Source organism: Sinocyclocheilus grahami, unplaced genomic scaffold, assembly GCF_001515645.1.
Source record: "Sinocyclocheilus grahami isolate Dianchi unplaced genomic scaffold, SAMN03320097.WGS_v1.1 scaffold456.1, whole genome shotgun sequence".
NCBI lineage: Eukaryota > Metazoa > Chordata > Actinopteri > Cypriniformes > Cyprinidae > Sinocyclocheilus > Sinocyclocheilus grahami.
Window position 1 is genome coordinate 110,763 of NW_015505635.1, and position 17,989 is coordinate 128,751.

General features: G+C 38.0%; 2 protein-coding genes across 3 annotated transcripts; both read left to right on the top strand.

The window, feature by feature from the left end:
• Nucleotides 1-101: 101 nt before the first annotated feature.
• Nucleotides 102-9,936, top strand: LOC107552690 (zinc finger protein with KRAB and SCAN domains 7-like). 2 transcript variants are annotated; one of them, XM_016234635.1, is made up of 5 exons: nucleotides 102-507; nucleotides 4,631-4,731; nucleotides 4,811-4,880; nucleotides 5,041-5,124; nucleotides 9,324-9,936. In XM_016234635.1, the coding sequence occupies exons 1-5, from the start codon at nucleotides 264-266 to the stop codon at nucleotides 9,815-9,817; spliced, it is 993 nt and encodes a 330-aa protein (XP_016090121.1). In that variant the 5' UTR covers nucleotides 102-263; the 3' UTR covers nucleotides 9,818-9,936. The 2 variants fall into 2 exon arrangements, with proteins under 2 accessions (XP_016090121.1, XP_016090122.1); XM_016234636.1 differs by having other exon boundaries at nucleotides 9,327-9,936.
• Nucleotides 9,937-12,168: 2,232 nt separating this feature from the next.
• LOC107552669 (zinc finger protein 594-like) lies at nucleotides 12,169-16,883 on the top strand. The gene is made up of 2 exons (XM_016234610.1): nucleotides 12,169-12,862; nucleotides 15,935-16,883. The coding sequence occupies exons 1-2, from the start codon at nucleotides 12,169-12,171 to the stop codon at nucleotides 16,612-16,614; spliced, it is 1,374 nt and encodes a 457-aa protein (XP_016090096.1). The 3' UTR covers nucleotides 16,615-16,883.
• The last annotated feature ends 1,106 nt before the right edge of the window (nucleotides 16,884-17,989 follow it).

Consider the following 17,989-nt stretch of genomic DNA (forward strand, 5'->3'; position numbering starts at 1 on the left):
GTTGTTGTTGTTGTTGTTGTTGTTGTTGTGGGCTTCTAAACTAGCATTTACGGTATTTTAAAAGCAACAGCCCAAAATCTATTGGTCCTTTAAACGGTGACGTGCTTCACTAGGAAATGGCCAAGTGTTTTGTGCGATTTGTGTAAACTCTATTGATGCGCGCTCGGCATTCACCGAAGGAAAGCAGCAGGTCGGACGCGAGACTCTCTGCCAAACGAGCAGCATCTAAACCACAGACTTTATTCGCCACTTAAGCGACTGTAATGTCCTCATCGGTGGATATCCACGCGCAGCTGGCGTCGATCCTCGAGCGCTTCGCCAAATGCGCGCTGCTGGAGATGAGCCGCGCGGTGGAGCTGGAGATGACGCGCCGCCAGATGGAGACGGAGACGCTGCTGGTCAAGCTCCAGTTCACCGAGAGCGAGCTGCGGTCAGCGCGACAGAGCCAAGCGAACCTGCGCTCCGTGGGAATACAAGTCAACAACAGCGGCCAGAGAGGACAGAGAGGTACGCGTAACTCCAGACACACCTGCGCGTTTTCATCTTTAATCGTAATATAGCAACTTGCGCTTCCGCTGAAACGACTTCATGTCGCTGCTGACCTATGCAAGGCCCCGCTGCGGTTCAGCCAATAGCCCGCGACCCTTCAACCTGTCACACAACGCCACATATAACTGGCCTCGCTAGAGATGGTGAAAAGATGCATTTTCGGATGCTTTCCTCTTAAAACGTTGTTTCCCATCCCTAAAGCACCGTGGTTACGCGCGCGCTGGCTGGAGTTTTTACACTTCGAGGAAGGAGGAATAACGGAGAACTCGCGCTTGTGCTCGCGGCATTTCACGCCTGAATGCTTTCAGAATGTAACGCAACACGAGATGGGCTTCGCTAGAGTCCTGTGTTTGACCGAGACCGCCGTTCCGTCCGTGCACACCGTCGGTGCGTCACCAGCTGCGAAGGTAAGCGCGACTACCCTCACAACAAGTGCCATTGAAAATACTATGGGTTATCAACGCGTTATTGCTGTTAACATCAGATAGAGTGGTTTTTGTGAGGGTAGATGGGCGTTCGTTCATCCATGCATGCATCCAGGGTTGAAACAATAAAATATTATACAATACAAAATACCTTAATTTTAATTGTATGCAAATAAACTACAAAATACAGCAGCCACACCATGCATCAAAATAAACTACTGTATTTTTGTATTTTAAAAATACTAAAAAATACTTTTCTTTGCAAACCTTCCATCAATTGGCCAATTTGATCTATTCCTTCACCATTACACTGACTCAGTTGACAATGTTTAACAGCAACAGCTATTCTCTGCCCGAGTCATGCAATAAATCTGACATGTGCAACCAGTTAACAGATCAAATATTCACATATTTATTTATTTAGTCATTTATCAGACGCTTTTAACCAAAGCGACTTCCAACTGAGGACAACAGAAGCAATCAATTGTAGCATTAAAACAACTAAAAACAAATACAATGCTAAAACTTTATAAATACTACTTATACACATTTTAAAAATAAAGAAATTAAATAAAAATGACAAATGCATACAACAACATTCCAAAACTTAACATTTAAATGAAAAACTAAAAATTAAAGCTAAAAACAATTCAAATATTAAAGAACAAAAGGTATAAGAGTATAATAATGATTCTAACACAACACTAAGCCAAACACCAAAAAAACAACTACATGTGTGTGTGTACAACCACACACACATACACACACACACACACACACACACACACACACACACACACACACACACGTATATACTGTATATGTACATACACATTTATATATATTATTTCATTTCCATTTAGTTTGTTGAAGTATTAAAATAACTCAAATTAAATAAAACTAAAACTTAATGAAAGACCTATACAGACATAATACATTCAGACATAATGTAACTAACATTAAAATAAATAACTAATACAAATCAAACTACAGTAGTTTATCAGTAATCCTAAAAAATAACACTGAGCCAAACACACATGCTAAAAAGAGACAACTTGCTGACACGTATAAGAAATGGTTATAAAAACTGAAACAGAAGCGAAACAAGTAGGAAAGAGGAGAAATAATATCCCTGTGACCTCCCAGAGGAAGGTTAGGTTTAAAGTAACCAACAGTTTGCGAATGAAAATCCTATTTTATATTTGAAATACATATTTGAAAATACATGCATCATAAATACTGCCCATCCCTGCATGCATCCATCAGGAGCTGCTTCATTGCTGTGTGTGTTTGCGTCCGTCTGACAGCCGCAGACCCGCGATGTTTCCTGCCAGTGTCCGGCTTATGGTCAGAGAAAGAGCCTTTCGGTTCAAACTCCAAAGTCCAAACCATGCAGTGAAGGTAAAGGTAAACCTGGACAGTGAACTTGCACTCTGATCTGGTTCGTTACATCCACTTTTCATAATTTACAGTGGAGAAAAAGTGTGTTGCAAATTCAGATTCATGTTGACTTTAAATTTAAGTGCTTAGTACTCTTGCAAAAACATATCAACATAGCTATCAGATTGATGCATTCTGGTGTTATTATTACTTATAGGATAATTTACACCAAATATAATTTTCCTTCTTTCATGCAACATTCAGAAGATTTAGCGCAGCATGCAATGAAAGCGAATGAAAGTTGTCTAGAAGATGGCTTGTGCTCTATGTTTAAAGTCTTGTTTAGATAGTCACTAGTTATTAAGCACTGAAAATAGTTTACTCATTCTAAGTCCTGTGGACTACTTTTGGGGGAGGAAAAAAAATCATAAATTCACAAAAAAAAACATGTCATAAAACATATAAACATTGGTACCAAAATTAATGCGCACTGGTGTTATTATTACTAATGGGGATACAAAACTCGCGCACAAAAAAAGATCATTCTGTCATTTCGTTCATGTCGTTCCCAAACCATATGATTTTCCTTCTTTCATGCAATATTCAGAAGATGTTTAGCATGCAATTATGCAGTCATTTGATAGCTTAGTTATTAATCACTAAAAATATTTCACTCTTTCTAACATGTCTTATGGACTGCTTTTGGGGAATAAAGGTGTATATATATATATTAGGGGTGTAACGATGCACGTATTTGTATTGAACCATTCGGTACGAGGCTTTCGGTTCGGTACGCATTACAAACCTAACGATTCGTTGGACTAATCCTATTACAGCATATTCTATTAGGTTAGATTAGTGCGCGTGCGCATAGAGAGTGCGTTCTTTCTCTGCATGATTCAGTATTAAAATGTATTTAGAATGATCACAAAATTCAAGATATGGGGACATAAAATGTATATATTTACATAATTTCATATAGTTAATCAATATCACACGAAGAGTGCCGTTTTTTCCCTCCAAAAATCAGCATGATTACAAATGATTTTTACAACAGTTCAATAAACAAGAAGTTAATTAATAGACTTACGTTTTTGACACCATATTGCCTGTTTTTGCTCAATTTCGCCAAAAACAAAAATAAATCCAAACAGCCACAGCACTGTTTTGTGTCTCTGAGCAACATGACGGTGTTTCGTTCTTGAATTAATCAACCTTTAAACGATTCGGTTCAATCGTAATGAATCACTTATTAACAGTGACTTGCTGCCACCTACTGGCGGTTTTAATTTCACATTTAAAGTATCTTTACATTTTTTAAATAATTTCAAACATCAGTTGTCAACGTTTTATGTTTAAAATATCAAAACATTATTTATGCATTTGTAACTGCAGGTTAAAGCATTGCGTGTCTCTCTGAGCTGCTTTAAACAGTGTGTGTAAACGCATCTAAATGCCATTCAGATGCAACTTCTGTTTCCTCTGCATTGCAAAGATGAATTTTGTCAATACTGACTCCATTTGCTTGGCAACAGCCCAAATGTCTTAATGGCTTATTAAATGAAAGAGAGAAAAAAAGACTCAAAAGGTGATGCACACTTTTAGAAAAATGGCTTTATAAAGGTAAAAAATGCCCATAAAAGGTACAAATCGATTTAAACTTATTGGAAAAGATTAATCTGCTACATCAGCTGGAATACTTCAAACCGGAGCTGTTTTTGTTTTATATGCTGCTAAGAAGACACCCCAGAAGATGGGTCAAGTATAGCTCCATCATTGTTCAGAGTAAAAAATGTGTTTTAATAAATGTAAAAAAATTTCTCTGGCATTTCTTTCTTTTTGCTGTATCGAAAACGTACCGAACCGTGACACCACTGTATCGTATTGAACCGTACCGTGAATTTTGCAAACAGTTACACCCCTAATATATATATATATATATATATATATATATATATATTAAATTATTTCATCCATTCAATAAATAATCAATTTATTAAAAGGTTTTCTCTGCATTTCTCCTCTTCTCTAGATTGCTTCCTAATCAAGCTGTCTCTAATAAAGAAAATAGTCATTGTATATTAAGAATATTGTTGGCTCTTTGACAAATTGCTTTTGTTTCTCTTTTGTAAGTCGCTAAATTCATAGATGTAAATGTAACATGAGGGCGAGTAAATGATGCCAGAAGTTTTGTTTCAAGCATTCAATCCATGCAGATGCATGCATTGTTACTGTTGAGTTTCGTGTTTTTTTCCACTATTTCTTTTTCTCATTAGAGGTGAACCTCAACCTTGTAAAGTTCAATGAAAATCATGACGGAGAAGCACAGACAGAGACGTACACAGACGATTCTTCAGCACAGACATTTGCACTAAATGTAAGGACTGCTTCATTACTAGATTCTTCGTCAATATTTGTTATATGTTGTCTTGATTTCTTGTCATTCTCAAACGCAGGAAGATGGAATCAAATCCATTCTGATCAAAGAGGAGCACATGGAGGACGGACAGTGGGACAGCGGACCGAGTAAAACACACACACATTCTTAAAATAACCATGCTTTTACAAATTATGATAGAGCTACCAAGTATTCCCTTTTTATGATTGTCAAATATAACATTCTAATCTCTAACATTCTCAGTTGTTTTATACTTGTTTGAATGATTCCACACTGTTTTTATTCTAGTATCTCCTGCTCTTTGCCTGTTGGGTCCAGAGGTGCAAGACCAGGACTGTTTCAGTGCAGGAACAACAGGACAAGCTAGAGAGGGTGAGAGATCAGTACTAGCCAAACTAACTAGTCTTTAGAATTAGGGACCTTTTTAGCTGCTTTATGAAGCATCAGATTTAGTGCACAGTATATATAAGTCGGGGTGTAACACAAAAATTAGTTTTGGGACTGGTTTCGGTACAGTAGGGGGTAAACCTAAACACAAAATTGCTTCTTTTTTTATTCAATAATGATTTATTGAACAAATTCTGGTTCTGTTTTTAACCCTCTGGTGTTGTTTGTGTGGCGGTCAAAAATGACCGATTTGTTTTTTATTATTATTTCAATGACTTGAATGTCCTGTATTTTTAATTTAATATTTTGTATTTTTATGGTACTAAATTATATTTATGGAACACTTATGATCCATTTATTACCTGTTAACTGCTTTTTGAGCATAGACCTGAAAGCGTATATTTTCAACTTTAACTGTCATAAATCTTGAAAGCTTTGGAGTGCAGATTAAATTTGGTCTCTTTTTTTAAAAAGACAGTTGGCAGATTATTTGCTGAAATGAAAAAAGTTTAACTGAAACTAAAAAAAAAACGTTATAGAAGTTTAACTTTTATTATTATGAAATGCGCACAAAAATAATATTTAACAATTTTATATGAAATATATATTTTCCAAAACATGTTTTACTCAAAATCTGCAAGAAAATCAAAGCTATAAATTTAAACCAGATGTGTTCCAAATTTGAGGTTGATATCGCAAAAAATGAGCTTTCAGTAAGGTTTTATTTGAGTGCAGTACCAAATGTTTCCACTAGTTGCAATTCGCTTCCATTCATTTCAATTGCAGTCATTTTTGACCTTGAACAATACAAGTGTTACTGTTTTCTTCTGGACCTTTTTATCTTTTCGAATCATGTCCATTATTATAATTTTTTTTGTGTTCACATAGCAAGTACCAAAACATTTACCAAGTTTTGTACTATTCCAATGAAGTAAAAAAAACAACAACGTAACAGTTTTCCATCAAACGTGACCGAACAACATCAGAGGGTTCAATTTTATTGGGGTTTAAGCGCTTAAGGCATTTAAGCAAATAAGGAAAAAGACACTGTAGAGGCTGTAACTAGCTAAATCAATGATTAAAAAATATCATTTTTGGCAACTGCATGTAATTTACCATAGAAATATGAAGTTTATTAACATTTATGACTGTAATAGCACCACCTTTGGTCAGATTGGAGGAGTTCGCAATAATAGTTTTACAATATAATGTCAAATATTTAAAGAACAATTTGAATGACAGCAGTGGTCCTAGAGGCAAAGCTGTCCAGAATCTAGAGATCGATCGTACAATGGAAAGATCTAGTGTATGCGTGAATGTATGAACGCTTTCTGCAAGTTGAGGTAATTTACCATAGAAATACAGTGTTTTTGAATCCTATTTAACTGTTATAGTGCCGTCCAATCACCGTCCAATTTAAGGTCCAATCACCTTAAAACTTTGCATGCTTGTTTAGAATCACCACGCATGTGCTCACCAGGATTCGAGAAGTTTTGAGTTTTCCTTTAGGCTTTATAGGATTTTGGGTATATTTGGACAGGCCCCTTTTCTAAACGACCCCATTATAACTTCCCTAAGGGTAAATTTCAATATTTTTTTGATAATTATTGACATAGAGAGTCCAGAGAATTGTACTGCAGTGTTTTTTTCCAGTAAAAAAACCTAGGACTAGTTCGCAAAAGTAGTTTTTTTTTTTACGTCTTCTCAATCATTTAACAAACGATTTGATTGGCAGCAGTGGTTCTAGAAGCAAAGTTGTCCAGAATGAGGAGTTCTATCATATGATAAGAATATTGTGTGTATATGTGAAAAACTGTGCAATGTACAGTCATTTATGCCTTTGAAACATGTGATATCGCCCCCCCAGTGGCTGATTTCTTTCAAATTTATCACATACCTTTGGGGTCGTGTGTCAAACAGGCCCACCAAGTTTTGTTCTGTTCGGCCTCCGTTAACCTTGTCTAATAGGTACTCAAACTTTTTTGGACGTCACATAAGCCACGAATTTAAACCGACAGCATCCGATTTTTTTTGACATGTTTGAAAGTTATCGGGAGGATGGGAGGTGCTCGTAACGTCTCGGATCAAGTTTCTGTGCGTGACAAATTTTTAGGATGACGAATACGAAAAAATGCATGTGAAAATTTCAGACTCCGTGTGCAAGGACCTCTCCCGCTTGCATTGTTGTCTGTAAACCCTCGCTTCCAAATTAATCTAGTTTATTTTAAAATCTTTTATATATCCCTCCATGGCATATTTAATTCCCACTTGAATGGTGGTTTTTCTGTCAAAAATGTATAAAAAACATCTTGGGACAAAGGTTTCACACTGATTTCTGTCATTGTAAGACCGTTATCAACGTTTGTTTGTCCGAGTTCACAACCGTAAATAAGGGGCTTACTGATAGGTCAGTTGTACATGTAAATTACACTCTGGTGCAACTGTTAGGGTGACTCTATTTTAGAGGACAGTGGGGGGCAGGACGCAGATGGGGGGGTTAAAGTAGCCCCCAAAGTAATGCAATGACCATATCCCATATACAAACTCAAAATATGTCATTTCCATATCTAAAATACATATTTTGCAGATTGATCATAAACAAAGCTAAAAGGCTTCCTACTAGTGGCCATCCTTCACAAAACGTAACATCTACCACAGTTTTATCATAGGTAGAATGCAAAATGTGTCAATACAAGCATTTCATTCAAATGGAATTCATGCAATATTTCAAACCTTTAACCCACGGGAGAAAATCAACCCGCCTGCAGCAGTTTAAAATCAGCCCAATTCCGTGGGAGAAATGCGGATTTGGCAACCCTGCATCTAACATGAGCTGCATCCAAAGTGATTTAAATACTGCGATATTGATAGCGGCTTCCTGATGCACGAAAATTATATGCAATATTAGAGTGTTTGCGTGAGCAGACGGTGATGGTCAGAAATTGGGAGCAGGATTAAGAAAACAGTCTTGTGCGGGGCTTTAAAGTGCCCCTATAATGGATTTTTGAAAATTACCTTTCATGCAGTGTGTAACACAGTTCTAAGTGAATGAAAACGTCCTGCAAAGTTTTAAATCTGAAAGTGCACTGTGTATAAAGTTATTGTCTCTCAAAAGAAAGAGTCGACTCTGAATCATTGAAACGAGTCGTTTTTAAAACATCATAAGCCGTTTCATGTTGACATCAACATGAAACATTAGCATATTGCCCGCCTTTCTCTTTGGTCTGAAAGAAAATGCAAATTCATTCTTTGCCACTAGGTGCCGCTTTTGGAGCGTAAAATAGCGGTTTCCCCGGTATCGTTGTACACAAAGCAGCACTGCGCTCACAAACACTGCTTTTTCAGGCATTACAGGCGAGATGAAAATAACATGAGACCAATCGAACCAATCACCGCAGATTAGCGTCACGCAAAAGTGGGGTTTGGAAAAATTAATCGTTGAGCGAATCGTTTGGGAGTCATTGAGCAAGTAAGGTAAAAATAAATGCATATGTGACCCTGGACCACAAAACCAGTCATAAGGGTACATTTTTGGAAATTGAGATTTATACATCATCTGAAAGCTGAATAAATTAGCTTTCCATTGATGTACGGTTTGTTAGGATAGGACCGAGATATTTGGCCGAGATACAACTATTTGAAAATCTGGAATCTGAGGGTGCAAAAAAATCTAAGTATTGATCAAATCATCTTTAAAGTTGTTCAAATGAAGTTCTTAGCAATGCATATTACTAATCAAACATTAAGTTTTGATATATTTATTGTATAAAATTTACAAAAAAAATATCTTCATGGAACATGATCTTTACTTAATACTCTAATGATTTTTGGCATCAAAGAAAAATTGAACATTTTGACCCATACAATGTATTGTTGGCTATTGCTACAAATATACCCCAGCGACTTATGACTGCTTTTGTGCTACAGGGACACGTATTATAAGACAATGAAAGTGTTTTTTGACCTTGCATGCATGTCAACCTGTTGCTGGGGACTAGTAGGGGCACTTTAACACAAAAATGCACACAATGAATGGCGTTTATAGAAAGCAAAGGCCGAATCCTGGAAATTTTGGGCGATTTAGAAATTTTTTAAGGTCCAAAAAGAGGACATGTCCGGGGTAAAGAAGACATATGGTTACCATAGCAACTGTCCTAGCCCTCTGTTCTCTGCACTTCAATCAGCAGGCAGTGATTTCATCCTGACGAGTGAAATGAAGCCCAGCGGATTGTGGAATTCACCCGTCTCTGAGGAATATCCCATGAACGCCGAAACCCAGAGTTTGGACACGTCTCCTCTGGAATCAGGCGAGCGATATGAAATCCGTCGGCCAGATCCGAGTGCGCAGCACCACGTGGAGGAAGCGTACAGAACAGGCGAGCGTGCGAATCCATCAGCGGCGGAGAGGAGCTCACGCTGCCCTCAGTGTGGAAAGACCTTCACCACACGCTTCTACCTGAAGATCCACCAGCGCATCCACACCGGAGAGAGACCCTACACCTGCCCGCAGTGCGGAAAAGGCTTCTACTGCAACTCACACCTGATCTCACACCAGCGCTCGCACACCGGAGAGAAACCCTACAGCTGCGAGGAGTGCGGCAAGTCCTACTCGCACTTAAACTCGCTCAAACTACACCAGCGCAGCCACACCGAAGAAGAGGCGTATGCGTACTGGTGATTCATGAAATGCCATGACTTCGTTTGACATTCGTCACATATTTTGTATGATCAATTATAAAACAGCATTGCTTTGCTTTATATACTGCCTTTTTTTGAGTAGCTGGTCAACAGAGTACTTTTATATCCTTTTTTTAAAATCTATTTGTTAAACCTTGTCTGAAACATAAAATGCATTGCATTTATATATAAATTAGTGCTGTCAAACGATTAATCGTGATTAATTGCATCCAAAATAAAAGTTTTTGTTTACATAATATAGCCTATGTGTGTGTACTATGTATATTACATATTTACATGTCTATATGTTTATAATCTTAAAATGTATTGTATACATAAATATTTAATATATATAAACAATGTATTTTTCTTATATATATATATATATATATATATATATATACATGCATGTGTTTGTATGTATACACATAATAAATATACACAGTACACACACATATATTATGTAAACAAAAACTTTTATTTTGGATGCGATTAATCGTTTGAAAGTACTAAATGTTTTCATTTTTTTATAACCTGTAAAGCCTGTGCTATGCTGTTCTGCTGTATTTTTTGTTTGTGTGGGTTATTTAATATGGGAGCACCATTTTTCTATTGACAATAAAAATCCATGACTTTCTGATGGATATGTTGGATAAAGTCCTCTCGTGTCTTAATGGATCACTGGCCGGGAGTGCTGTAATTTACACTGTTATGTATTGCAGGACTGTGTTTGTTTCTGTGTGGCTTGATCTGCAGATTAATTTGTGTTGTGTAAACTCAATAAGGCTTTCTAATGAATGTCAGAGAGGAAATAATGAGCCTCTTAAAGAAGAAGTTACAGGTCTGTGAGAGCCAGAAATCTTGCTTGTTTGTAGGTGACCAAATACTTATTTTACCGAGGAATTTACCAATAAATTCTTTAAAAATCCTACAATGTGATTTTCTGGATTTTTTTTTCTCATTTTGTCTCTCATAGTTGAGGTATACCTATGATGAAAATTACAGGCCTCTCTCATCTTTTTAAGTGGGAGAAATTGCACAATTGGTGGCTGACTAAATACTTTTTTGCCCCACTGTATATATATATATATATATATATATATATATATATAATCACACACACACACACACATATATATATATATATAAGTTGATTATATAATTTTTAATATATAATTTACGTAAAACAAATAAAAACAATAAAATACATTATCTATCAATTGTATTTTTGTTGTTATTTTTATGTAAATATATTAAAAGTCACCAGTGTTGCAAAAACCATAAAGTGTTAATAATGATGATTATCAGATTTTTTTTGCAGTAAGTAATGTAGTTCATTAACCTAATGATTAGTTGCATCTGACGTGTTAATATGGAATTCATATACAGACTTTAGAGCTGGAACTGTTCGTTTTATTGTTGCATTGAGTAAATCCTAGGGGTGCTCTGATTGATCGGCTATCGATCGCTATCGGCCGATAATGGCTTGGGGAAGTTTGGTCGGTGGTCTTTAATTGTCACTTGCACAGTGTTGCATCGTCACTAAAGTTTATAAAAAAAAAAATTTCATTTTAATTGTTGCCCGTGTTTATATAATTCGGCACTTGAACGCTCTCCTAGAGGCTCATGCATGCTCAAAACGCGCACACATAACGCCCGGTTCATACATACTCTTGCTTATATTTTTTGCGTTTAAACACGTCTATGAAAGATTGTATCACTGTACTACGTAAAAAGAGAATCACAATGCTCAAAAAGCATTTTCAGTAACAACGTTTAGATTCGAAATCAAAATGTATAAATGTTGTGTTTGTGGTAAACAGCCACGGATCACTTGCAGACTCCTGTGTGAAAGCATAATGAGTCCTGCTGCTTCTGCACCGCTTACATGAACTGCATTCGCACTGCAAACGGAGTATGTGTGAACCTGGCATGAGGCCGCCTCACATACAGCTCACGAAATCAGGCTTGTGCTGTGTGTAAGCTATTGCAACAATTGCCCCATTGTAAAAACAAAAATGCACTGCATGATCAAACATTTAGGTGCATAATTATATATTTTTGAAAAATGTAAAAAAAAAAAAATGTATAAGCACCCCCACAAGAGTCAACTAAGGGGGGAATTCCCCCTATTTTCAAAAATGAAATTCAGGCCCTGAATGAATGTCTAAAAATCCTGACTGGAGCATCACTATAAATAGTTCTACGTGATAAAAATAAGGCTTCAAAAAGATCGGTATAGGTGATCGGTATCGGCAGATACTGCTTCCTGTGATCGACAATCGGTGATCGGCCCAAAAAATATTCTTATCGGAGCACCCTTAGTAAATCCTCTTATTGACACATGAATGCATGTATTTGTCAGCAGGTGTATCGGCTCATTCACGGCCTGATGATCACAGTCAGGAGAAGGTGGTTTCGGTCTGCCCGGTGAAGGATCTCATCACAGAAGAGAAGCCTCATCATTCCCATGCGCTGGAGCTGAAGCGAGAAGATCCCGTCACATCCTCACCAGAGCCGGAGGAAGAGGAGCTCGGCGGCCTGGAGTTTGAGATGAAGATCGAACAGGTGGAGGAGCTTGTGGATCAGAAGCTGAATCAAGTTCAAGCAGAACAGAAGAACGAAACCCGTCGTGAAGACGGAAACTCGTGGCGTTCGAAAGCGTTCGACGATCCGGAGAGTCTGGTAGAGCAACGATCCCAGATGCTTCCAGATTCGAACGTGATGATGGAGGATCCGGCGGCGCAGGCTTCATCTGGTTTGTTCTTTTTCGGCTTTGGCGTTTCTGGAGACGTTGAGTACGGATTGAATCTTCCTCGACAGGAACGCTCATCCGGATCCGGCGACTCGGCGGCATTCTCGTTCTCGCGGCCCAGACCGTTCCGCTGTGAGGAATGCGGGAAGGGCTTCACGCAGCGGATGCGTTTGATCACGCACAGACGAGTGCATACAGGCGAGAAACCCTTCCGCTGTCAGTTGTGCGGGAAAACCTTCTCCAGACAGGACAACTGTCTCCGGCACGTGCGCCTGCACAGCGGACAGAGATGAAGAACGCCGATCCCAACGCTTTGTCTCAAAGTGAGATTTCTGCATATTGTAACTAGGGCTGCACGATAAATCGAAATTAAATCGCTGCGATTGTCATGCGCATCTAGTCAGTGAAGCATGGTTCTGTGATCAGTAGTAAATCTCCATCCGAAGGCCAGCCAACCTAAAGAGAAGAAATCCAGAAAATCCCTATAGCGGTAGCTGAATAAACTGAAGATTTAACTGCTTTCATTGATTCAGCGTGACTAATAAACACATGACTACAACAATATATGACCCTGGACCAAAAAACACAAAAGTCATGAGGGTCAATTATTTGAAATTGAGATTTATACATCAGCTGAAAGCTGAATAAAAAAGATTTCCATTGATGTATGGTTTGTTAGGATATGACAATATTTGGCCGAGATACAACTATTTGACCCATACAGTGTATTTTTGGTTATTGCTACAAATATACCTGTGCTACTTATGACTGCTTTTGTGCTCCAGGGTCACATATATGGTTTATCTGATTTCTTATTATAATTATTAATAATTTTCATTGTAATAAAGTATAATGCAATGCTAATTGACATATCCTTTATCACTGCATAGAATTCTATGAAATATGTTGCGTGCTTTATTCTGTTTAAGAAGCCACATGCTCTCCAATAATATTTACAACTCCAAAAAATCTTTCTTTGCAATTTAATAACACTTCCAATCCTGATGCCCGTTTTATAATTTACGGCTGTTTTTAAAGGAAATATTTGTTGTGGCGACCCACAAACCTTTATTTTCATGATGTCTTTAAGTGTGTTGTTGCAGTTTACTTGCGTGAAACAGCCTGATGCTGAAATCTGATGAGTGTAATCGTTTAGATTTTATGTTTTTATCACTATAATGGGATTTTCACTGGGAAATTGTCAACCAAATGTGTTCACATAATCCTCTGTTATCTTGTTCTATGTTTCTGTCTGAATTAACCCTGGGTAATCATGATTTGATCTGTAATTCCTGAGTTCATGTGCCTATTTGCATATTAATGAGCTTGTTTTAATAACTGCGCATCCATTTGATTCTTCTGACACATGCAGCAGAAATAATACTTTCTTCTTTACTCCAGTTAACAGTTGCATCTTTTTAGTGGTTTCCAGCAGATGCACATGGACGTTTCTGTGACTATACAGAGCTCATGAATATTTACTGAGGTAAGTGCTTTGGAGTTTATGATTGGTTTGTCTTTGCATTCTATTGCCACATTGTTTCATCTTTTTGGGCCACAGTTCAGATTTGGCCATGTTTGGCCATCAAAAAGTGGCCCAAGTTTTACTAAAGATGTTAACGGTTGATTCACTGAGTTCCTGTAGAGAGCATCTTTAATATCAAACCTGTATTGATGAATATGACTTGATATATGTAATTTATGGTGCTGTTAATGTTTTTAATGTTCTTTCAGTAATTCCACATTCACATTACTGCCTCACATTTAGGTTTTTTTCTCATTAAACACTCTTATATTCAGATTTATTAACAGCTTCATTTATTGTCTGTTCTGATCTCGCTGTCTTAATGGAAGTATTCATGCACGAAAAATATGTTATGTGCATTTAAATATGATTGTAAATCCTATTGATGCATTTAACTTGGAAATACATCAAATTATGGGAGTAAAAGGAGCTGCAAATGTGGTTTCATGTTGACTTATGAAGTCTTATTGTATTTGTTTAGAGTGTGTTTCAGAAAAACACATGAGCTCATGATCTGATATGACGGTTCGATTTCTTAGCAGCTGGAAAGGAAAACATTGTTTGCTGGCTTTATTTTTATGAACAAAAGCTGAGAAGTTGAACACAATAATCTGATTAAGTTATGTTATTTTAGTGCCATTTTTAAATAACAACAACCAACCAGCAATAAGAGTAAGACAGATTATTCTTGCTTTTTTTATTTATCTTCCTAAAACAATGTTTCCCTTTCGAACATTCACTTCACGTTGTGTATTGGGGTAAACTCCTGTTTACTCTGTTACTGAAGCCTGATTTGTTCATGTTTGAGTAGCTGCACAAACCAATGGCACTTTAGCCCGCCAGAAAGGGTGGAGCCAACGTGTGTATATAAGTCGGCTCGTTTTATTGTTGCATTGAGTAAATCCTAGGGGTGCTCTGATTGATCGGCTATCGATCGCTATCGGCCGATAATGGCTTGGGGAAGTTTGGTCGGTGGTCTTTAATTGTCACTTGCACAGTGTTGCATCGTCACTAAAGTTTATAAAAAAAAAAATTTCATTTTAATTGTTGCCCGTGTTTATATAATTCGGCACTTGAACGCTCTCCTAGAGGCTCATGCATGCTCAAAACGCGCACACATAACGCCCGGTTCATACATACTCTTGCTTATATTTTTTGCGTTTAAACACGTCTATGAAAGATTGTATCACTGTACTACGTAAAAAGAGAATCACAATGCTCAAAAAGCATTTTCAGTAACAACGTTTAGATTCGAAATCAAAATGTATAAATGTTGTGTTTGTGGTAAACAGCCACGGATCACTTGCAGACTCCTGTGTGAAAGCATAATGAGTCCTGCTGCTTCTGCACCGCTTACATGAACTGCATTCGCACTGCAAACGGAGTATGTGTGAACCTGGCATGAGGCCGCCTCACATACAGCTCACGAAATCAGGCTTGTGCTGTGTGTAAGCTATTGCAACAATTGCCCCATTGTAAAAACAAAAATGCACTGCATGATCAAACATTTAGGTGCATAATTATATATTTTTGAAAAATGTAAAAAAAAAAAAAATGTATAAGCACCCCCACAAGAGTCAACTAAGGGGGGAATTCCCCCTATTTTCAAAAATGAAATTCAGGCCCTGAATGAATGTCTAAAAATCCTGACTGGAGCATCACTATAAATAGTTCTACGTGATAAAAATAAGGCTTCAAAAAGATCGGTATAGGTGATCGGTATCGGCAGATACTGCTTCCTGTGATCGACAATCGGTGATCGGCCCAAAAAATATTCTTATCGGAGCACCCTTAGTAAATCCTCTTATTGACACATGAATGCATGTATTTGTCAGCAGGTGTATCGGCTCATTCACGGCCTGATGATCACAGTCAGGAGAAGGTGGTTTCGGTCTGCCCGGTGAAGGATCTCATCACAGAAGAGAAGCCTCATCATTCCCATGCGCTGGAGCTGAAGCGAGAAGATCCCGTCACATCCTCACCAGAGCCGGAGGAAGAGGAGCTCGGCGGCCTGGAGTTTGAGATGAAGATCGAACAGGTGGAGGAGCTTGTGGATCAGAAGCTGAATCAAGTTCAAGCAGAACAGAAGAACGAAACCCGTCGTGAAGACGGAAACTCGTGGCGTTCGAAAGCGTTCGACGATCCGGAGAGTCTGGTAGAGCAACGATCCCAGATGCTTCCAGATTCGAACGTGATGATGGAGGATCCGGCGGCGCAGGCTTCATCTGGTTTGTTCTTTTTCGGCTTTGGCGTTTCTGGAGACGTTGAGTACGGATTGAATCTTCCTCGACAGGAACGCTCATCCGGATCCGGCGACTCGGCGGCATTCTCGTTCTCGCGGCCCAGACCGTTCCGCTGTGAGGAATGCGGGAAGGGCTTCACGCAGCGGATGCGTTTGATCACGCACAGACGAGTGCATACAGGCGAGAAACCCTTCCGCTGTCAGTTGTGCGGGAAAACCTTCTCCAGACAGGACAACTGTCTCCGGCACGTGCGCCTGCACAGCGGACAGAGATGAAGAACGCCGATCCCAACGCTTTGTCTCAAAGTGAGATTTCTGCATATTGTAACTAGGGCTGCACGATAAATCGAAATTAAATCGCTGCGATTGTCATGCGCATCTAGTCAGTGAAGCATGGTTCTGTGATCAGTAGTAAATCTCCATCCGAAGGCCAGCCAACCTAAAGAGAAGAAATCCAGAAAATCCCTATAGCGGTAGCTGAATAAACTGAAGATTTAACTGCTTTCATTGATTCAGCGTGACTAATAAACACATGACTACAACAATATATGACCCTGGACCAAAAAACACAAAAGTCATGAGGGTCAATTATTTGAAATTGAGATTTATACATCAGCTGAAAGCTGAATAAAAAAGATTTCCATTGATGTATGGTTTGTTAGGATATGACAATATTTGGCCGAGATACAACTATTTGACCCATACAGTGTATTTTTGGTTATTGCTACAAATATACCTGTGCTACTTATGACTGCTTTTGTGCTCCAGGCTCACGTATATGGTTTATCTGATTTCTTATTATAATTATTAATAATTTTCATTGTAATAAAGTATAATGCAATGCTAATTGACATATCCTTTATCACTGCATAGAATTCTATGAAATATGTTGCGTGCTTTATTCTGTTTAAGAAGCCACATGCTCTCCAATAATATTTACAACTCCAAAAAATCTTTCTTTGCAATTTAATAACACTTCCAATCCTGATGCCCGTTTTATAATTTACGGCTGTTTTTAAAGGAAATATTTGTTGTGGCGACCCACAAACCTTTATTTTCATGATGTCTTTAAGTGTGTTACTTGCGTGAAACAGCCTGATGCTGAAATCTGATGAGTGTAATCGTTTAGATTTTATGTTTTTATCACTATAATGGGATTTTCACTGGGAAATTGTCAACCAAATGTGTTCACATAATCCTCTGTTATCTTGTTCTATGTTTCTGTCTGAATTAACCCTGGGTAATCATGATTTGATCTGTAATTCCTGAGTTCATGTGCCTATTTGCATATTAATGAGCTTGTTTTAATAACTGCGCATCCATTTGATTCTTCTGACACATGCAGCAGAAATAATACTTTCTTCTTTACTCCAGTTAACAGTTGCATCTTTTTAGTGGTTTCCAGCAGATGCACATGGACGTTTCTGTGACTATACAGAGCTCATGAATATTTACTGAGGTAAGTGCTTTGGAGTTTATGATTGGTTTGTCTTTGCATTCTATTGCCACATTGTTTCATCTTTTTGGGCCACAGTTCAGATTTGGCCATGTTTGGCCATCAAAAAGTGGCCCAAGTTTTACTAAAGATGTTAACGGTTGATTCACTGAGTTCCTGTAGAGAGCATCTTTAATATCAAACCTGTATTGATGA